The sequence below is a fragment of the Ovis aries genome, chromosome X (genome assembly GCF_016772045.2).
Source record: "Ovis aries strain OAR_USU_Benz2616 breed Rambouillet chromosome X, ARS-UI_Ramb_v3.0, whole genome shotgun sequence".
Classification (NCBI taxonomy): domain Eukaryota; kingdom Metazoa; phylum Chordata; class Mammalia; order Artiodactyla; family Bovidae; genus Ovis; species Ovis aries.
Window position 1 is genome coordinate 98,454,168 of NC_056080.1, and position 23,249 is coordinate 98,477,416.

The window sequence follows — 23,249 nt, forward strand, 5'->3', positions numbered from 1 at the left end:
GGGAGTTCTAAAAGAAATAGTACCTGGAATATCTAGGGTGTTTTTTATCTTTTTAATTTATCCTTTACATGAAAGGACAAGGAAGAAGTATAAAGGATGAGGATGTTGATTTGGGACCCCATGTTCAGGCATCCTTCAGTGTAAAAATGGATTTTCCAAAAGTTTGTTTTTAAGTTATTGTAAGGAAAACATAGCAGATTTTCCCATAGAAATATGGCGCTACACGGTGACTGTTTTCTGGCCGGCCTACAGCGGCTTGTTTAATAACTAATGTGACTGAATTACAGATGTCACAGAGACTAAGTGGCGGGAATGATGCTGTATCTCTGGGAAAATATGTTCCTTATTCCAATCTGCAAGACTAAGAAATAAGTCGCCTTCTCTGAAGGGGTGGGGACTTAGGGCTCAGGGAGGACACCCCCAGCTCCGGTGCACAGATGCTCCAGCGGAGGGGGGAGGGGTCTGGAGGGTCTGTCCGCCCTACCCTTCAAAACTGGCAGCTTGTGTAACTCTAGTGACAGAGGCACAGGAGGACGGTGGGGGGCGGGAGGTGGGCCACAGTGGCCATCTGGCTGGGCGGCAGCTGGTTCTAGGTCTTCGGCTTCTCTCCTTGGCTTGGCAAGTGCTATTGACAAGAGAGATTTTGTCTTTTCCTTTCTTTCACGTCTACTCTCTTTTTGGTGAGATTATCCAAAGCCAATTGTCCTCTCTCTTTCTCTTTTTAATCTTGGCACTGTTTCCATGCTGCTGCTACTGCTAAGTCGCTTCAGTCGTGTCCGACTCTGTGTGACCCCACAGACTCCGCCATCCCTGGGATTCTCCAGGCAAGAACGCTGGAGTGGGTTGCCATTTCCTTCTCCAATGCATGAAAGTGAAAAGTGAAAGTGAAGTCGCTCAGTCATGTCCGACTCTTTGCGACCCCATGGACTGCAGCCCACCATGGGATTTTCCAGGCAAGAGTACTGGAGTGGGGTGCCATCGCCTTCTCCGACTGTTTCCATAAGGATGCCCATATTATTCCTCATTCCTTTCCCTCTTTCCTGAACACTTGCTACTCAACTGAAGATAAATTTCTGTTGTAGAGAAAGTGGTTTTTGCCGTAAACATGTGCTCACAAGGAAGAATGGAGATCATAAAGTTGGATGCAGTGATGTCAGTGATGCTGAGGAAGCCATCTGGAAGTGGATTTTGGGATTTTGAGATGAGGCGTGAGCAGTGACAATTATGCTCAGACCTTTGCTCGTTTTACAGGAGCTCTGTGAAGCTGGACTTCCTGGCTCTGGATATCATGAGGTCCAAGTCATCAAGAAGCCCATATTAGTTATCTAAAGTAACTCTGTATAAATCCACAGAAACAAAAGGACATAGATGGTCAAAGCCATCCCCAGTTGCAACGTGAGTCCCACAAAGCACTGGCAGGAAGATAGAGCCAGAATTTATAAATAAGCCATTTAAAAATGACATTTTGGAAAAAAAAATCGGCTGTAAACAGGTAATAATTATGTTAGGCTGTGATACTCCAGACTCCCTTTGCTCTGATTCTGTATTATCCAACAAATTTCTGATTGTAATTTGGCTTACCATGTAGATTTCTCTGTTGGGAGAGAGTGATCTAGGCCATAAAATGGAAGGATCCAATCCTCTTAATGGTTCATTTTTTGAAAAATTAGTACATTGGCTTTTCACTTTATGTATTAGCCTTTTGTGAATGTGGTTAATGTGAGTCTATTTTCAAGAGCCTTGAGATTTGAAGACCAGATTCTGGACCTTGGGGACCCAGCCAAGATGCTGCCTTTGGGAGCCCCTGTTCAGAGGATGAATCAGCAGGCCTTTTACTGTGCTCCTTTGGTCAAAGACATCTCTCACCATCCAGATGGGAAACAGAGACACAAAGAAAGTAGTGTTGCTTTCCTTGAGTCCTCGCAACTGCCCCGCAGTGACAAATCTTGGATTAGAGTCAAGGCTTCCTGACCCTCACGTCGGTGTTCTTTTCAGCACACCGATGTTATTGCAGCTACGTGCATAAGTCAGACCTTGTTCTCTAAATTGCTGAAGTGTAGAGGAAGGAAGGAAATAATGGAGAGAAGTGGCGAGCAGGCTTTGCACCATATCAAATTGGAAGAGTTATCATTTAAAACCAAGCAGAGTAGAAATGCTAACTCCTGTATTCTAGTAAGTGGAATACCAATATCAAAGTGAGTCCAGTTTCTGAGATGAGAGGATTATTTGTTGCTGACTGGGTGACTGCTTTCAGGAGGAGCTGGGTAGAAGCATCACAGGTCGTGTCTACAGAACCAGGAGCACTGCCACCCAGTGAAATATGACTAAGCAGCTCAGATGTGCTTGCTCTGTCGCACGACGTAATGACATTTCCTCCAAAGTTCAGGGGTTAACAGAGGCAGTGTGCTCAGCTGTGAGGATTAGAGAATGGGATTCAAGATGGTCTAAGTTAATTTAAGATCTTATTCAATAAGAACAAGAAGAACAAGGAAGAGATGGAATGTTCCTAAAATATTTGAAAAAAGTTATTTTCTTTTTCTAAATGGGCCTGAAACATAAGCTATATGCATGTGGTCTCACTGAATCACTTGCTTTGCAGTTGATTAGGCTTTAATAGTTGAGTGATGGAGTCTATTGTGATCCCCTCAAACCCTGAATTAGCTTTAAATGAAATGCACTGAGTGGTACTGAAGCCACATGGCATTAGAGGCATCACCTAGTTCTGAACTGGTTTGTGGTATGGCTTCTTGTCTTAACGAGGATGTGGCGGGGGCTATGACTGGTTAACGCAGATGCTTAGAGCATGACCTGTAACCATGGGCCGGATCCCCCACCCCGACCCCCACCCCCACCCTGTCAGCCAACACTTAACGTATATGGACGATGGAACCAGACGAACAAACAGGAGTAACTTAGTACAGCCCTGAACCCCTTCTGGCAAACACGACGAGGTGCCTGCTGGGTCAGGGCTGCCCCCTGAAATGAGAAAGACAGCACAAGAGTTAAGCAAACCCCTGCAGAGACAGTCTTCTCATACAGGTGAATTTCTCTTTGTCACAATTAGTTGAACTAAGTTGACTTAGAGGTTGTAACCAACTTGCTGCGGGTGGTAAAGGTACTCCTTGTATTGACAGCAGCAAGGGATTTCTTTTCATGTACAAACTCACAGATTTCATTCTCATCTTTTTAATGTCAGGAAAACATGGTGGCTCAGTTGGTAAGGAGGCTATCTGCGATGCAGGAAACCTGGGTTCGATCCCTGGGTCAGGAAGATCTCCTGGAGAAAGGAATGGCAACCCACTCCAGTATTCTTGCCTGGAGAATCCCATGGACAGAGGAGCCTGGTGGGCTACAGTCCGTGGGGTTGCAAAGAGTCAGGGCATGACTGAGCAACTAACACACACACAGTAAAACTTCGAGTATGCATACAGGGCTAAAATGCTCCTCAGAGTACTTTCTTGTATATTTTTATTGATTCCATCACATTCTTGCTTTCTGACTTAACTACTTACTTTGAGTCACCATTTACTTATCTATAAAATGAGGGAAAATAACTGTACCTAGATTACAGGCTTGCTGGGAGGATCAAAGGCAATGAATGGATGGTGTCAGCCCATAGCACATAGCAAGGGCTCAGTAAGTCAGGAAATTGTAGCAGTAAGATTACCAAATGGTTGGGGGAGTGTCTTCTGTGCTTCCTTACTTTTGTCAGTTTAGGGAGGATGTCATAAAATAGCATACATGTTGAAACTGAAAACTCCTCCAAAAAGGATCTATTTGTAAAGCCATATAAATATTAACTTCTGTGCAGCTTATACTGGCAGATCCCCAATGGTTCAGAATTAACACCTGGTGTTTAGTGGATGGAAAATAGGTTTTGCTGTCATTGTGGATATCCAAAATGGAAAAATGTGGGGAAACATTTAAAAATGAAGGGCCTTGTCTGATTTCAGCTGCTGATGTAGGATTAGACCTTAGGCTAGCCCTATGTAAATACTTAAAATCTTTAATGAACTTTACTCCTTGTCTCTCCATTGCTTACCCAGTGTAGAGTAAATGTTTTTTTGCTGTTGTTATTCTTGAACCTTGCCTCTTTCCATGGCAGGCCTGGAACCTTGAAACCGTTGAGCTGTAGTCTAAGAAGCAATCTTTTCTTTCCTGTCTGTCTCACAGTAGTGGTGAATGGAGGGAGGGAATCCTGCTGTTCATTCGACCTTCACAGATTCAACTGGAACTAAGCAGCTAATTTCTGCACCAAAATAAGTATCAAGAAAGTTCAGCTAGGGACTTCCCTGGTTGTCCAGTGGTTAAGACTCCATGCTTCCAGTGCAGGGGACACAGGTTCAATCCCTGGTCGGGGAACTAAGATCCCACATGCTGCATTGTGTGGACCAAAAAATAATTTTTAAAAAGTTCAGCTAATCTGAAGCTCAGTTTCATACCAGAGACACTAAACAGGTGCATGAAGCTTTCATAAAGGAGCCAGAGATGCGTGTCATCCGGCCACTGTATTGGGAAATCGCATATAGCATCTGAGCAGAAATTTGCATTACCTTTTCACCATCCCAGTGCTTTGCAGATAGAAAACGGGAATTGGTTCTCCATTTTGTACATGTAAATGATTGGGATTAATCCTAGGCAAGTGACTTGTACTGGAGTCTACTTACCTCATACCCTCTCCATGGTGGGGGAGTCTCCCTTGCTTTTTCCCAGATGGATGCCAGTGCCCTTAGTTTTTCTCCACATCATCATCTCTAAACTTGGTTTCACACCTCTCATTTCCACTAAGGTGTAAAAGACTGATAGCAGCTCAAGGTATTGCACTTTCTGTAGACAGTATTTCCATTTTAGTAGGTGACCGATCTCAAGAGCGAGGAAGAAGGTCTGGGACGGAATGTTCAGTATTATTCCATGTGAGGCTCATGAGGGTGTGGTGCAGTGGAGGGTGACATGGTTCTGTCTAACTTTCCATTGGCTCAGAAATCATAACCCTCTGGCTTTGCCTTCTCTACTAGTCCCGAGAGGCCGCTTCCAACTTCTTCCTGTGTAGTTCCGAGTGCTTCAGAACAGCATCTGTGGGTAAATTCTAGTGTATTGAGGTTTTCTAAAAAAGGGAACTGTGTATAGTGCAGGAACTTCCCTCAAGCAGATGCAGTACCTCTTGCTGATGCATGTTTCATTTTCTGATCAGTGTCTTTATTCTCAAATTCGGCCAAGTACCAACACAAGTGGGCTTCCCTAGTGGCTCAGTGGTAAAGACTCCGCCTGCCAATGCAGGAGATATGGGTTTGATCCCTGTGTCGAGAAGATCCCCTGGAGAAGGAAATGGCAACCCACTCCAGTATTCTTGCCTGGGAAATCCCGTGGACAGAGGAACCCGGCAGGCTACAGTTCATGGGGTTGCAAAGAGTTGGACATGACTGAGCGACTAAACAACAACTAATACAAGTGAATATTGCCAGTGTGGTCGCCTATAGGAGGTCAATTAACCTGGATAAGGAGCAACCTCAAAAGAAAGGTGGAGGTTTTTTTTTTAATCACAGTTCTCAGCCTTTTTCTGCAAATATTTACATCCATTTATTATTTTAGACACTACTCATCTCCACCACATCTACCCAATGCACACATCCATGTGCATACACATGCTCACACTCCCACTAGGACTTTTTTGCTTTGTTACCATTTTGGCATACATGTCATTAAAGTGAAGTTGAAAGTGACGTCGCTTGGTCATGTCTGACTCTTTGCGACCCCATGGACTGTAGCCTACCAGGCTCCTCTGTCCATGGGATTTTCCAGGCAAGAGTACTGGAGTGGATTGCCATGTCCTTCTCCAGGGAATCTTCCTGACCCAGGGATCGAACCCAGGTCTCCCACATTGTAGACAGACGCTTTACCATCTAAGCCACCAGGGAAGTCCTTACATGTCATTAACACTTTCCCATTGATATCACTTCTAAGGGAGATACAATAAGTTTGGAATCCCATGGGATACTTGATAGTGTCTCTAGGGTCTGTTGCATCTTGTTCACTCAGGTCTTGGCAAACTAAAACAGAATGCCTATCCATTTATTCCTGGAAACCTTTGCATTTTAGATTGTAGCATTCAGGAACATATTTGGATTGTAGTGTCCTTTAACTCTTTAGTAATATTGACATCTCCCCTTTGCTAGAAGTATATTAGAATCTCATTTTTAGATGTGATTGGGCTCATCAGTCATTTTAAGCTTGAATGCAAAACATTCATTGATTAAATGAATAAAGACTTGTGGGTCTCAGAAGAGGCCCACATTTGCATATATTGTTTACATGGACGGCCTCCCTCCCAAATGTGGGGAAAAAAACGGATACTATATATTTTCACTCAAGAGACAGATTTTAGGTCTTAAAGAATATGTACACAAAGAAGACAAAATTGGATTTTGACAAAGCTCCCAGAAAACATGCAGATTAGAAATGGAACAAATGTCTCTACCTTCCCATCAGGGAAGACAGATCCTTCAGAATCTTAGGCTCATTACCAACCATGCCCCACATGAAAAGGTACATTTTATTCCCATCACCATACTGGGGGGAAAAAAAAGGATACAAACTTCTTGACATCCTGGAACAAAATGTTTTAAGGTGTATTTCCATCCAGAAAGTGGGCCTCTGGTTAAGCATTGGAGGGAGGTGCTAGTGGTAAAGAATCCACCTGCCAATGCAGGAGATGTGGGTTTGATCCCTGGGTTGGGAAGATCCCTGGAGAAGGAAATGGCAACCCACTCCAGTATTCTTGCCTGGGAAATCCCATGGACAGAGGAGTGTGGTGGGCTACAATCCCCTGGGTAGCAAGAGTCAGATACAACTGAGCACAGCATGGCACAGCACAATAGATATGTATATAGATCTGGGAATCCAGGTGGCTCGGTGGTAAAGAATCTGCCTGCCAATGAAGGAGATGTGGGTTCGATCCCTGGGTTGGGAAGATCCCCTGGAGAAAGAAATGGCAACCCATTCTAGTATTCTTGCTTGGGAAATCCCATGCACAGAGAAACCTGGCAGGCTACAGTCCATGGGGTCATAAGAGTCAGACAAGACTTAGCCACTAAACCATATATAGATCTGTATCACTGACTGGCAGATTAATAGGTTGAGCCTGTCCTTGAGCAGACTTCTAGTTTCAAATACACATTTATGAGACTAGAAGACATCGCCATACACTTTAATACATTGAAAGCATTTACAATTTTATTCTTAAATTTGTGAAATTATTTTTTACTAAAGTATAATTGATCTACAATGTTTCAGGTGTACAGCAAAGTGATTCACTTATACATCTATAGATCTATTCCTTTTCAGATTCACTTCCATGATAGGTTATTACAAGATATTGAATACACTTTTAAATGAACAATTGTCTTTAAAACAGTAACTGCTTGGTATCTTCCCTAGGGACAGGGGATATCAGAATGATGGTTACAACTGGCCATGTGAAATATTGTATTTCTTCAATGTTTTGCTGCCAGCAGTTGAGCAATACCAGGAAGGGCAGAGGTCATATCCGGAAAAGTTACCTAAGGCCAGGAAAAACCTAGAGGCTCAGAGTGGCCAAGGGTCAGATCCATGAAGATGAGCTGAGAGGGGCAAGATCAAGCCGCAGAAACTGGGCACTGAGGCTGGGAGCAAGAGGCAGGCCTAGGCAGGAAGTTTGGGCAGTGTGAAGTTGGGACCCAGTGTGTGGCCACAGTGAGGATGGGCAGAAGTGAGGAAGGCAGTGCTGACAGCGCCCGGCTGAGCACAGTGAATAAAGTGTACTTAGGGAAGGGTGTCACAAGGGCTCCCCCTCCTTCGGTAGTTGATGGGCACTGACTGTAACCTAGCACAGGGTTTCCGGTAACTGGGCCGAGAGTATTGATGGGTTCAGGTCAGAAGAGCAGGTCTGTGCGTTTCCTGGTGGGCGCTGCACTCGGCGTAGTTCTCATTTCCCATTACTGCTTCTCTCTGACTCACTGATGGCTGCCATATGTCATTAGGCGGCTTTGCTGCCGCTTTCATTTTTTCCCAACGGTATACAGAGGTTTGGGTCTTGGCTTTTACATTATTTTCCCCTGAGAGCTGGAGGAAGTAGCCTTCTGATACTTTGGTTTGTTGAGTTGAATACTTACAGTGTCTTAACAGTTTCAATTTCCTTTCTCATAGATATTTGATCCTGAGGACCTTTATGCAGGGGTCAATTTCTCCAAGGTTCTGCACACTCTTTTAGCTGTCAACAAAGCAACAGAAGGTAAGTAGGGCTTGAGATGGGTGGGGGGGCCTGGGTGACATGTTTGGGTTCACGTGTCTCTGATTCCTCTAGGATCCGACTATGGCCACAACTGTGCCCTTGGGACAGATTTCTCTCTTCCCCTTAAAAGAACCCCAGTGGGTGCCAGATGCTTTAATTCGTCATACTTTAGGATTTCAACATTTTAACTATTACAGATGTTTTCTAATGCCCTTAATATAGTAAGAATCAAGAAACAATTTCATTCAAAGCTATCAAATAGACCCCTGAGTATAACAGGCAGAAAATTAAAAGGAAAAAGATCAGTTCCTTTTTTCATAAAGTTTACAAAATGCAGCCGTTACTTCCCTTTCCCCGCCAGAGACATTTTTTTTTTTTCTCATAGTTTTCAGTATGTCTTTGTCCATGTTAAGGAACCCTTCAGTAACCTCGCACTGGAAATGAAACCTCAGGTTCATAGTGAGAGAAAAGAACATCATTTATTTAAATGTTTAGTACCCATCACATTGGCAGAATGAAATAAATATAAATCCTAGTACATGTGAACCAAATGATGATAACCTTAAAGGATAGCTTCATTCCTTCCATGATACAGTATCTTACTGAGAGCAGGGCAGTAATAACCATAGTTAGCATGCGTTGACCCCTTACCATGGGTCATGACTGTCCTAAGAGCCATCGGTAGTCCCATTCAATCTTTGAAACAAGCCTGGGAGTAGGTGGAGTAGGTGTCAGTAGTAGGTCCATATTACAGATGAAGAAAGTCAGGCCTATAGTGGTTCGAGCAGAAAGTAAGCAGCAGACCTGGAATTCAGATCCACATCTCACTGACTCTAGAGCCCCGACGCTCCAACTTGGGTCTTGCTGCTCAAAACACTGAAAAGTCAACACGCTGTGTGCCCAGCACTGCCAGGTGCTACAAAGAAAGTGTAAGACGTGGTCCCCGCCCTGGAGAAAATTACCATCTATTTAGGGAGACTCAACTTACCCATGTGAAACAATTAAAGAACAAGAACAGACAATATAATCAAGTGCCAAAGAGGCTGGGGCATCTTGGAAGCTATCAAGTAATTACAGTTTTAGTCAAAAGAGCTGTATATAATAGCAATAAATGTAAAAATACTTCTCTGAAGTTGTTCTTTTGCTTTCTGGAAGAAAATGCTTTGGCGCTATTGCAAGGCATATAGCAGAAAGTACAGCTAATTCAAGTAACTATATTTAACACACATGACAACTATCCAGTTCTGGGCAGGGAGGATTGTATAATTCTAACATTATGCCATACAAATTATATGTTCCTTTGCCAAACTCTCCTAGCAAGTTTTACAGTCTCTTCCCTTGCCACAGATATTTATAAAATACAAGGAGGTGAAAGTTAAAACCCACAGCATCAAGGAAATTACTTGGATACTGAGCTTGTCGCCTAGGGAATGTTTGGGCTTTAGACTTTTGCAGTTTATATCTTTTAAAAATAAATGGAGAGGAAAAGAACTCTCATTTGAATTTGTCAGGAAGCCAACTCCTCCCTTTAGTATGCTCTGGGCATTCTGAAAACACCCAACTCAGCGCTGGGCTGATCGAATTTCACATGGTTTCAAGGAAAAGACTCTTGAACTTGAGTTAAAAAAAAAAGATTTTAGTATCAAGACTGCATCTTTCCCAGACACACATTCCCTCTCATTCTTATTCTCCCATCCCCCAGGCACAAAGGGAGATTTGACATTATATGTGCCACATTGCTCCATGTGAGGAAGAAAAGAACCACTCAGTTATGGGCCAAAAAACAAAGCGAGAAATTTAAAATATTTCAAAGTAATAAGAGCCACAGACAGCTGTTTGGTACCCAATATAGTTCTGCTGGGGATCACAGGGCATACTGTTGCAACGGGTTCAGGAGCAAAGTGTTGTAGAGAAATGGGTTAAGAGAAAATGTGGTTGTGTCGCTGTTTTTCTTTCTACTGGAGAACAATGGCCAGTAAGGTTAAGAAAGAGAAGTTGGCCACTGCAATGGAGGGGAGGGGGGATGAAATAAGCTCAGCATGTTCATCATGGAACAGTTAGAAGTTTGGTCAGATTGCCTTTGATAATGTCCCGTGAAAGATAATATTTTGCTGGAGACGTTTTTCTGACACAAGGGCCTCTCTTTACGGTGCCTTTTCCTCTTTTCACAGATCAGCTCTCAGAAAGGCCATGTCGACGTTCCTCTTCTCTTAGCGCTGCTAATAGTTCTCAGACAAACCCACAGGGAGCAGTTTCTAGCACAGCTCCAGGACTGCAGAGGCAGTCAAAGCCAGTGGTAAGTATGGTCCCCAATTCCCCTGGCCTGTTTTTAAATCTGTAAAATTCGATGGCTATCTTGGTTACATCTCCATAGGTGGTGACATACCATCCTGTTGGTTTGCGGTGTTGTGGTAAAATGAATTTGGAACCTCACCCCAATTCAGGCTGGCCCAAGGGAACGCATCAAAGGCATGTGGGCCGCAGAGTCAGAAAGTCAGGGTTGAAGCCTCAAAGTTCTATCCCTTTCTACTGGAGTGGGTAGCCATTCCCTTCTCCAGGGGATCTTCCTGACCCAGGGATTGAAACCCAGGTCTCCTGCATTGCAGGCAGATTCTTGACTGTCTGAGCCAGCAGGGAAGCCCATCCCTTTCTAGAATTGAGCAACTGAGAACCCTATGCAAATGTCAGTTGTTAGTCCAACTTCCTGAGGGAAGTTTGCTGTTATTTCCCCGTCACCAGCCCCCACCCCTCGCTCCCGCCCCCGCCCCCGGCTTATTAGAGAACTAAATAGTGCCTGGCACAGTGCAGGAAATCAATATATATTACTTGCTCTCATCATCATCACTGCCATTTTCTTTTTCTCTTTGCATTCCTATTGAGCTCCTGTATTGGGATGGCTCAGTTATCATTGCATTTGGTCTTAATGGGAGCTTTCTTTTGGAAGGAAGCACCCTAGCTTCTGCTCTTTTGAGACCTTTATTCCTTGTCAAAATCCACCCACTTGCTTTAAGCCATCAGGAGCTATTAGTTCCAAAGTACTTTAATTACTTCCAAAGCACTTAACCTTTTGAGATCAGAGATCCCTTTCAGAAGCTGATGAACACTGTATGGTTCCATACCTCTTGGGCCCTCTCCAATTGTATGCAAAATCTTCTCCCTGAACTTTCTAGTCTCTGTTTTGGGTAAAGGCACATTGTGCCATCATCTTCTCAGGGACCTGTGACAGGTTAAGAGCTCCTGACTTGGGTAACTATGGGATATTTGATCTTTGCATATGACTAAGCCTTAGCCAATTTAAGATATTCTTAGTAATTGGGAGGTGGGAGGCAGATTTTATGAGATGAGGTTAGTACCTAATCATGGTCATGTAATTATGTAAGACTTTGTCTGAGTGTTGGGTACAGGCAGAGTGGGATAGTTTATTAATCTACTTTGTTTCCTAGCTCATTTAAATAAGTATCTTTCAGGAATTCCCTGGCAGTCCAGTGATGAGGACTCCATGCTTCCATTGAGGGGAGCCTGGGTTTGATTCTTGGTAGGGAAACTAAGATCCCCACAAGCTGAGTGATGTGGCCAAAAAAATAAAAGTAGTATCTACTGGTGGGGGACAAGGAGATGAAGGCATGACCCCCTCCAAAATACACATTCTCACAAATGCAAAAGTTTGCCTACAATTTTGAGGGCTTTATTAATCCCCTTCTTCTCACTGCCTGTGTCCCCGAAAGGCCTACCTACATTAGGCCCATTCCTAAGTTAAAGATTCAAGACTGAGATAGACCTGGGGTTTTATCCTTGGTCACCCTACTTTATTTGCCTAAATTCATAGAATTTCTGCCCCAGCCTCGTTGACATAAGTACCTAATCTGGTGTGACTTTTATTTCTCCAGGAGATGACGGAAAATGGAAGTCACCAGTTGATAGTAAAGGCGAGATTCAACTTTAAGCAGACTAATGAAGACGAGCTGTCTGTCTGTAAAGGGGACATCATTTATGTCACTAGAGTTGAAGAAGGAGGCTGGTGGGAAGGCACATTAAATGGGAGAACAGGCTGGTTCCCTAGTAATTATGTCCGAGAAATTAAATCCAGTGGTAAGTCAATCTTTTCAAAGCTTTTTTGACTCTCAAAGCTTTTTTTGGTCTTTGGACAGAAAATCTTGCAGTTTTCATTGGTTCACAGAATTGTTTGTACTGGTATATGTGAAAAAGACTAGAACAGAACTGGGGTAAAAAAAATCTGTGATTAGATATTTTGAAGCCAAGTTGTATTTAGATTACATCAAGGCGGCAAGAAACTAAAAAAGCAAAAGAATTCAAAGCTTAGACAACTGTTCCACCTTAACTATGTCCCTTTCTGCTACTAATTCTAGCCCCTGTAGCCCATCTACAAAGTCCTTCCTGCTACTCCAAGAATCACTGATGGCAGAATACAATAATAAGAGAGGCCATGTGCTCGCTTCCTTTTTTTATCCCTAAGCTCTTTGAGCAAACTTAAGTCTAAATGTCTCAGAGATATGTAGGAGAAATAACAATCACAAGGCTGCAGGAAGCTGTCTGGCCACTTTGATTCTGAATAAGATTGCCCTTAAAGTCATTGCACACTGCTAACCGTTTACCCTTTTTCATGATGATACCCAGAGGAATGCAATCTAATCGCTCATCAGTAATCATTCTAGAACTTTCTTAGGTAACTCTCTTGCCTTTTATTCTTCAAGAAACTAAATCTTGCTTATATTACAAAACCAACAAAAATCCTTGGCATTATAAAAATGTGTCATAATACAGATAAAATAAGGTTCAGTTATTCACATTATTATTGCTCTTCCTGCTTCAAAACTATTTACCCAGGGGCTCCTTTTGAGTAGTTAGCTCCTTGGTATATTTTTTCCTTTGGTTGATGTCTTTTTTGCTTTTTTAATACCTCAAAATTAATACTATTATTTAATAAGATTATAGGCTCACTATAAGTTAAAACTTATCAAAATAGATAATGGAGACAATAAAAGTTCCCCTCTTATCTCTTCCTCCAGATAACCACTGTTAGGAGCTTTTCCCTAAAGTATTTGAGCTGAAATTTAGCTTCACACTTTTCTGTGTTGTGTGTCAGGTGAAGGTAGAGCATTTCCTTTAGTGGAATAAGTATTTACTAACAGATTTATAATTATGTGTGTGTGTGTGTAAATGTCTTAGTATCTTTTAGTACTGGGAATCGAGGAGTTTCTGTTGAGCCCTGAAGTATTTTCATGGGTTTTGCCTGGAGTTTCCTTGGTTTTGATGATTTTCACAGCCGATTTTTACCCCTTTTACATCTTTCAATGTGTATAATCTGATTGTTAGACTCTCTAAATAATTTGACAGATTCACTGTAACTTTGTTCACTGATTCAATGCCTTCATCAGAAAAGTAAAAGGAACAGCCCTTGCTTCCTGGCCTGGCCTGGGAATCCCAAGAATTGTTGAGGGGATGTAGTAGCCAACAGACAGCACGCCACACTCCTTATAGTGTCCCTTACTGAGATGCCTTGTAGCATATAGTCTGGCTCCTCCCTTGTGAACCAACCACCCTAAGTTTGTCCTGGTCTTGGACCCCTTCTCTTGGAGTTTTTCCTAAACTCTCTTTGGTTTACAACTCAGTTAAGGATACACTTGGCAAGCTCTGGCTCTTGTTTGAGCACCTGGGGAACCTAACCCTTAGAAACTCTTTTCCAGCTGTCAAGAATAGGTCTGCCTAACTGGGGTCAGGAGGCCTGCCTCTCAGGGAAAGCCTAGGACTGGAAGAGTATGGACCACTTCCCACCTAGTTTACTGCAATAGCTTCTTAACTGGCATCCCTGCCCCTGTCCTTGTCACTCCTATAGTGTAGTTTAAACTCAATAGCCAGAGGGTACTTTTAAAATGTACCTTGAGCACTATTAAAATGATTGAGAAGGTACTTTTAAAATGATTCTTTTAAAATGTAACTTGAGTACTATAATGGCTCCCAGCTCAAAAACAGTGAAGGTCAAGGTCATCCCAGTAATCTACATGGCCTCCAGGATTGGCCTCTGGTGTCCCCTCTGACCTTCTTTCTGACCTCTCTCCCCCTCACTTGTCCCACTTCAGCCATGCGGGCCTCCTGGTTGCCTGTTCCAGACAGGTTCCTGCCTCACCTGCTGTCCCTCCACCCTTACCTACTTCAGGTCTTTGCTCCCTTGTTGGCTTCGAAGTAGCATCTTATCCGGTCACCCAGGGGAAAATTGGACCCTGTTGCCACTACTGTTGTCCCCTTTCCCTTTTGTAGGTTTTTTTTTTTTTTACCATTTATTTCTAACAGTGTATATTTATTTATTTATTTAATTTACCACCTGTATTCTACCATTAGCATATAAGTGCCACAAGGGCAGAGATGTTTCTTCTGTTGATTTGGTTTGGTAAATATTTGTAAAATGAATGAATGTTGTGGGACAGGTCATTCAGTTCTGTTCAGCTTATTTGTTGAGTATTTCCTGGGTACTGGGTAGGGCTATGCTGTACTTACCCACTGAGACGTGTCTCACTCTTTGCGACCCCGGACTGTAGCCCACCAGGCTCCTCCATCCATGAGTATTCTCCTGGCAAGAATACTGGAGTGGGTTTCCATGCCCCCCCCCCCGAGGATCTTCCCAACCCAGGGATTGAACCCAGGTTTCCTGCATTGCAGGTGGATTCTTTACCATCTGAACCACCAGGGAAGCCCAAGAATACTGGAGTGTGTAGCCTATCCCTTCTCCAGGGGATCTTCCTGACCCAGGAATTGAACTGGGGTCTCCTGCATTGCAGGTGGATTCTTTTTACCAACTGAGCTACCAGGAAAGCCCACTTGGTGGGAAGGGGTTTGTAATAATCTGTCCTCATGGACTCTGCCCCCAAGGACTTTTCAGTCTAGTAGTCAGGATAGGTGTGTACATGACAGGGTAGGACAGAGTCACACAAAGTTATATGTACAAAGCTGTTGGAAGAGTAAAGAAATTATTTGATTAACAGTAACCTAAGAGGAAAGAAGCACTTGACTTCGGTCTTGAATGATGAAAAGAGGCTTCTGATGGGCAGAGGATAGAAGCAGTTACTAAGTTAAAGCTGGGAAGTAGGGAAGCATGGAATGAGTGGTAGGAGGATTTGGGTTGAGGGTTAGGTGAGTGAAGAGAAGGGGTGTGGCTGGAGCTACTTTAAGAAGGCTGTCAATGACAAGCTGTAAGCAGGGGATTGCATGTGGTTTAGAGAAATCTTTCTAGTGGTGATGTTGGGGCTGGATGGCAGGGAAGTGGTGGGGATAATCAAGGAGGATGTGGGGAAAGCAGTAAAGACTACTGCTGAGGTCCCAGCAATTGACTTTGATGACCGTGGAGAAGAAGAGAAAGTGGATGGATGCAGTTGCTGCTGCTGCTGCTAAGTCGCTTCAGTCGTGTCTGATTCTGTGCGACCCCATAGACGGCAGCCCACCAGGCTCCCCCATCCCTGGGATTCTCTAGGCAAGAACACTGGAGTGGGTTGCCATTTCCTTCTCCAATGCATGAAAGTGAAAAGTGAAAGTGAAGTCGCTCAGTCGTATCCGACTCTTAGCGACCCCATGGACTGCAGTCTACCAGGCTCCTCCATCCATGGGATTTTCCAGGCAAAAGTAGTGGAGTGGGGTGCCATTGTGTTCTCCGGATGGATGCAATAGATACTGTGAAAACAGAATCAAGAAAACTTGCTGATGATTAGCTATGAGGAAAAGGAAGAGGTGAACATAATGCCAAGCCTAGGGGTCCAGGTGGATGGTGAGCTCCTTAAGGGCATGCAGTGTCATCCGCCTAGCTGAGCAGCAAAGGTTTATTTGCCACGAGTAGGATATCAGTTCTATGATGAGGGAACCAGTGAAGCACATAAACCTGAACCATGCCTCTTGCCCTCGTGGTGTTCATAGTCTTGTGGGGAGATGGTCTTACTAGCATATCGAATGTTAAGTTCTAAATACAAGGTAGTCTGGAGAATGGTGAGCAGAAGAGAGGTACCCAGCTCATCCTGACAAGGAGGTCAAGCAGAAATTATTCATCTTTGTATATCTTTCTGTGTCCATAGTGCCTAATGTAGTCCTTTGCTGCTGCTGCTGCTGCTACTGCTAAGTCACTTCAGTCGTGTCCGACTCTGTGCGACCCCATAGACGGCAGCCTATCAGGGTCCCCCGTCCCTGGGATTCTCCAGGCATGAACACTGGAGTGGGTTGCCATTTCCTTCTCCAATGCATGAAAGTGAAAAGTGAAAGCGAAGTCGCTCAGCCGTGTCCAACTCTTCGAGACCCCATGGACTGCAGCCTACCAGGCTCCTCTGTCGATGGGATTTTCCAGGCAAGAGTACTGGAGTGGGGTGCCATTGCCTTCTCCTGTAGTGCTTTAGACATAGGAAATGTTTGGTAGATGCTGAACTCCCTTAATAGAGAAGATAGGAGGGTGTGTGTGTGTGTGTGTGTGTGTGTGTGTGTGTTGGGGGTGGGTGATTGGTACTGGAAGATGATGAGTTGTTTTGGACATGTTGAGTAGAGGCGCCAGCAGGTTATCATTTTGAAGATTTCTAGCAGGTTGGCAGGATGAATTTAGAGCATGGGAGAGAGCTAAGAGCTGGAGATTAAACTGCCAGTGAACACTACAAAGTGGTAGATGATGAAGTGTCAAATAGATAGCAGATCATCAGTGGACAGAGAGTACACTGTGACTAGAGTGGATGGGAGAGGCTTCCTGGAAGAGATAGGACTTGAACTGAACCCTCAAAGACACGGAAGCTGTGTGGATAGGTCCAAAAGAGAGTGGAGGACAATGTAAGTTGTAGTGATTATTTGGGGAGAATGAAAACTGTGAAAGATCTGTGGTAGTTCAAGTGGAGCATATTTAAGGGACTTTGGAGGAGATTAACTTGGTGTAATGCAAACATCTTGTTGGGAAAGTAGGTATCAGCTCTTTGCCAACTTGAATCCTTTCCCACCCAAATCTTGCTGCACAAAACAGTAAGAAGGCCACAACCTGCTTAGAAGCCTGCTGAGGGACAATATAAACTCAATGTTATGCTGTTTTATCCCCTGGAGAAGGGAATGGCTACCCACTCCAGTATTCTTGCCTGGAGAATTCCATGGACAGAGGAGCCTGGTGGGCTGTAGTCCATGGGGTTGCAAAGAGTCAGACACGACTGAGTGACTAACACTTATCTTTGGAATGTCTTTCCATAAAATCCATAGTGATGTGTCCACTTAGGAAAGAACATTTATCTTTAACGAGTCTTTAAAAATGATTTCTAGATTAAATGTGTAGCTCAAAGAAATGAAACCTTCAACTTGGAGTTTTCAACCCCTCTGCTATACAGCTTCTGGGTCCTTTATAAAGTTGAATCAGGCATGGAACAAAGGACTCCTGTGATCTCTATCTGCTTACTGTTGGGCCAGATGTGTAACATGGAGATCACTGGAAGAGTCAGGAATTCTGGAATACTCATTTACGGTAGCCTGGGTACAATTCAGGCTGATGCTACAGGTTCTTTTGTCTTAGAAATCAAAGAAAGGAACTCCAGTCCCAGGCAACCCTCAGCCTGCAGACAGCTCTGCTGGCTCCGCGGTGGAGAGCTGTGCAGAGTTTTGTTCCACTGACAAGAGCACTTCATGCTCTGGTAAGTTTGCCCTTGGGGAATGGATTTTTAAGTTTGAGAAATCCTCTGTAACTTTTGTCTAGAGATAATTATGGCCAAAGCCCTGGAGACAGTTTCTTCCTCTCTTCAGGAGGAGGTTGATTTCTGAGGACTTACAGAACCACCACTCTAAAACTGTAGAAAGTTGAGAAATAGAATATTTGAGTATAATGTGTTACACACACACACACACACACACACACACACACACACCTTTTAACATGAGTTTAAGGCTGAAGATAGAATAGCTTTTTGTGACCATGATGACGAAAGCCTCTCCGCAAGAATGACGGAACTCAGGCACAGGTGACATTAGGGAGCTCTTGTCACCAGTCCTGCTGGCCACCTTTCAATTTCCTGTCACATGAGAAAAATAAACCCCATTTTGAGGAAAAAATATTGTTTTCAAGGATCTTACTTCTTGAAAAGTACACGTATGAATAACTTAGTCATTATATAAACTACAGAAGCTCTTTTTTTTCCATCAGTTCACTTGACCCAGATACATTATAAATAAGAAAATTAGCCGTTTATCCTGTTTTCAGTCTTTTTCTTCAAAATTAGTGGTAACTTGTGAATGACCTTGTTGTTTATACACCAAAATCATGTTTGCCACTACATCACAGTAAGTTATATCTCAGTAACACAGTAGGTTATATCTCCCCTTAAAATTTTTGTCTGTTACCGAGAAAGGGTGAAGTGTTTTTTTTTTTTTTTTTTTTTTAAGGGTGAAGGTTTTATCAGGACTTTGCATTAAAATTTTCCTGGCTATTGAGGCAAATATGACTGGAGCAGATATTTTAAGCAAGTTCTGTTTTCTTCAGCTGATTCAGTTAAAGGGTCAATAAATCCTTCTAAAACTTCTTCTTTGCAGGTAAATATAGATGTCAAATGAGGGGATTAGGTAGATGGCTAATTAAATTGTATTAAGGCAGATTAAGAAATGACTCTTCCTACTTATTCTAATCCAAAAGCATGATGGGGCTTTATATTTACACTTTCTGTTTTAATCCCCAGGGTGTATCACACAGATCCTTCACATCCAGAGAAAACCAGTTATCACTAGATTTCTTTTTGACTTGTCACCACCAACAGGCATAGGAATCTATACCTTAGCAAGGGAGAGGAATGAATGGAGAGTTAATGGGAAAAGGATTGTTACATAGGAATAAGGACGATTTCTTTTTTTCCCAGCATTTGTAACTTTTTTAATTGAAATATTTGTTATTGTTGTTTAGTCGCTAAGTCGTGTCCAACCCTTTGTGATTCCATGGACTGTAGCCCTCCAGGCTCCTCTGTCTATGGGATTTCCCAAGCAAGAATACTGGAGTGTGTTGCCATTTCCTTCTCCAGGGGATCTTCCTGACCCAGGGATTGAACCTGGGTCTCCTGCATTGCAGGCAGACTCTACCAACTGAGCTACAAGGGAAGCCCCAGTTGTATAGTATTATATAAATTATAAAATATAGTGATCACAGTATTTAAAGGTTATACTTATAGTTATCATAAAATATTTGCTGTATTCCTCATGTTGTACAGTATATCCTTGTAGCTTATTTTATACCTAATAGTTTGTACCTGTTACTCCCCTATCCCTATATTGCCCCTCTCCCTTTCCTCTCTCCACTGGTCACCAATAGTTTGTTTTCTGTATCAGTGAGTTTGCTTCTTTCTTGTTATAGTCACTAGTTTGTTTTATTTTTTAGATTCCATGTGTACGTCATATTGTACAGTATAGTATTTGTCTTTCTCTGACTTATTTCACTTAGCATAATGCCCTAGGAAGGTTACTTACGTCTATACTTATATGACACTGTTGTTGTTTGAGTTATGCTAAATAACCCATTTGAATTCTTCACTGCATTGATTGATTTCTTTTTTGTTGATTGAATTGAATTGACCAGTTTTTAATGGCCTTAGAAACACCACCTAAAAGGTTTATGTTTTCATATTAGTTCTGGTTAGGTTATATTGGGGAGGAAGAAGTTTTCCTCTACCCTTCTAGGTTCTTTTGAAATTGATGAGACAGATCAACAAGTGAAAATCACAAAAAAATTTTTAATAATCTGTCTACATGGGAGAGACCCAGAGGAACTGAGTAAGTTGCCAAAATGGTGAAACGTTCACCTTAAATACCATCTTCAGCTAAAGATAAAAGAGGGTGTTGGGGGTAGTGGTTTGAGACTTCAAAGGGGAGGAAGGCAATTGACATAGAGATGGAAAAGCAAATGTTTGGCAAATAAATGTTTGCTGGGCCTTGCAGAGACCATGGAACGCAGAGTGGACTCTGATCTCCAAGAGTTGTCCCCACCACCCCCAGCCCATGTTCTTTCTTTGCAGATATCTCTGCTGATAGCTCTGTTCTGGGAACAAGCCTTCTACCTAAATTCTCTAGGCATCTAAGGGGGAGGTAAAAACCTGTGGCGGATTCATGTTGATGTATGACAAAACCAATACAATATTGTAAAGTAATTAACCTCCAATTAAAATGAATAAATTTATATTAAAAAATAAAAAAGAGAAAGACTTCCTGAGTCTTTAGAGCCTTGATTGTTTCCAGCTCAATATAATCCACGTGCCAAAGAGACATTTTGGGGAGGGAAAATTGACCCCCCTTCTGTCACTTGGAACCACCCCCAGGGACTGAACTTGTCTCTTCTGAACCTCCACGTATTCATTCCTTCTCTGCGTGTCTCGCTGAGAGTGGGTCTCAGCTAAGACCGCACGTGGTAAGAGTAGGCAGTGGTGGGCTGGGGGGTAGAGGGCAAAGGAGGGACAAGAGGCAAGAACTGTCACTGAAACCTAGTACTGGTGTTTTTCTCTTTGCATCCACCCCTTGAGTTTTTTCATGGGGCCGGTTGTTTGCAAAGACTACATTTTTAAAGACTTTCCAAGGTTATCCTTCCAAATCTGTTTTCCTTCTTCTCTCGGGATTGATTCCCCATTCTGCACCAAGACTGCAGAGACATCCAGACCTTCCAGTACGACGCTGAGTGAGAGCAGGCATCCTTGCCTTGTTCCTGATCTTGGGGTTCGGAATGCATTCAGCCGTAGGTTTTTCTCCACTAGGTAAGATGCTAGCTGTAAGGTTTTTGTAGATGCTCTTTATTGAGTTGGAGAAGTTCTTTATTCCTATTTCTTTCTGGAAGTTTTTGTTGAATGGGTATTGAATTTTGTCCTGTGCTTTTTCTGCATCCATTGATATTATCATTTGATTTTTCTTTCTAGACTATTACTAACATGGGTTTCATCTATTGATTTTTGAATATTTAACCAACTTGTATCCATGGGATGAATTCCATGGTATAAAGTTCTTATAAAATATTGCTGAATTCTATTTACTGATTCTTTGTTAAGGTTTTTTCATTGAAATTCATGAGGGATATGGGTCTGCACTTTAATTTTTTGTACTGTCTTTGTCTGGTTTTGGTGTCAGTGTAATAGTGACTTTATAAAATGAATTCTTTTATTTTCTGGAAGAGATTGAGAAGAATTGCTATGACTTCTTCTTTCAACATTTGGTAGAACTCTGCATTAGAACCATATGGGCCTGGAGATTTCCTTTTCTCCAAAGTTTTAAATTTATAAATTCAGTTTCCATACTTGTTATAAGGTTCTTCAAATGATGTATTTAATATTGGGTGAACTGTGATAGTTTTGGTTTTCTGAGAAATTGCTCCATTTCACACCTAATTATCAAATTTATGTGTTTTGAGTTGTTCATACTATTTATTATCTTTTTGGTATCTCTAGAGTCTGTAGTGATATCCCATATTTCACTTCTCATATAGGCAATATGCGTCTTCTCTCTTTTTCCCTCTGTCAGTCTTTCTAGAGTTTGACTGTTTTATTAAAATTTTTTTTACTATAATTTTTTTATTGAAGTGTGATTAATTTACAATATTGTGTTAATTTCAGGTGTACAACAAAGGGATTTGGTTATACATATATATATCTCTATATTTTGAAAAAATCTTTTCCGTTATAGATCATTACAATATACTGAATATAGTGCCCGGGGCTATTCAGTAAATCCTTGTTAACAATTTTATTGATCTCATCAAAACACCAGCTCTTTTAGCATTATGTTCAGCCACCCAGCAATCTCCATGGCAGTCACTGTTTTCTTTCATGTTTCCCTGTTCTACTTTATGTAGTTACCATTTTTCTTCACTTGCAGTGACCAGTTCCTTTGGGCTTTCCTTTCCTCTTCTGCATCTTTGCAGACTTTCCATTACTCTTTACCCTTCCTTTTGGCCTTGCTTTCGAAAGGCGACCACATCTTGCTGATTTCTCTGGAACGTTCTATTTTTAATCAGACTGGTTTATGTCATAATTACACAAAACAACTGAGTTTTAAGTAACATCAGGGCTATTCTGTAGAAAACTTGCTTAATAAAAACTAAAAGAATTTGGTAACTGTTGATTTCAAGTATGCTGAAGAGTCGAAAACCGTAGTGTGGTGGCAGGGGGCGAACACTAAGCTTGGCAATACAGTACTTGGGTTCATGTCCTGACTCTGCCACTTATAACCTCAAGTAATAGTCTGGGTGGCTTTGACTTGCTCAGATTTATCCAGTAAAGCCTTGTGAAGCCACCATGTGGATCCAGGCAGATCTTAAACTAGATATGCCCCATTTTTTGTTGCTGAGGAGTGAGAGAATTGGCCCTCATTCCTGCATTTTTGCTGTATTTCCACTTTATACAGCCTGGTCCAGCTGGACAGTTCACTGTCGCAGGAACAGCCCTGCCTTGAGTGTTGCCATTTCTATAGCTGTGCTCCGGGAATCTTCCCTGCTGAGAAAACGCTCTACTGTCTTCTCAGCCTGTTTGAATTCTAGCCCCCATCCAGGGACAGATCAAATACCCCGCTGCCCAGCAAGGGCTTCTCTGACCATCCCAGATCGAACTGATGGCCCCTCTGAGCTCCGAGGTAGATGGGGAACCACTGCTCCTGCCACCGACCAGGCCTTTCAGTAGCTTCATCTCTGGACGTTCTGCTGCTTGGGAGCACAGGCTCTTGTCAAGACACACCTGGGCTTCAGTCTTGGCTCTGCCATTTCCCAAATTCATGCCCTTAGGCAGCTGACCTCACCTTTCTGTACTTTAGTGACCTCTGCAAAATGAGAAGATCATCTCTGCCTCACAGGGTCATTGTAAAGATCAAATAAAATGTCCTAAAGGCTGTTAATTGCCAAGTAAACATAAGGGATATTTTAAATATAAAAATTATTAGAAATCAAGGTTAAATGGAAAAATGTTCATGAAATAGTGTTGTAATAGGAGAGTTAAGCTGTAGATGAATTAAGAAAGATCAC

General features: G+C 42.5%; 1 protein-coding gene across 14 annotated transcripts in view; it reads left to right on the forward strand.

Annotated features, from left to right (window-relative positions):
• ARHGEF6 (Rac/Cdc42 guanine nucleotide exchange factor 6) overlaps positions 1-23,249 on the forward strand; it is a 116,477-nt gene that overhangs the window by 23,595 nt on the left and 69,633 nt on the right. For 9 of the 14 annotated variants that reach the window (XM_004022312.6, XM_012107256.5, XM_012107257.5 and 6 more), the window contains 3 exons: positions 8,182-8,266; positions 10,438-10,562; positions 12,154-12,355. In XM_004022312.6, the coding sequence (XP_004022361.3) occupies positions 8,182-8,266; positions 10,438-10,562; positions 12,154-12,355 (412 nt within the window). Of the gene's footprint in view, positions 1-7,599; positions 8,060-8,181; positions 8,267-10,437; positions 10,563-12,153; positions 12,356-23,249 lie in introns of those variants that run through there. The other 5 variants (XM_042242149.2, XM_060408209.1, XM_060408211.1 and 2 more) reach the window with 3 other exon arrangements.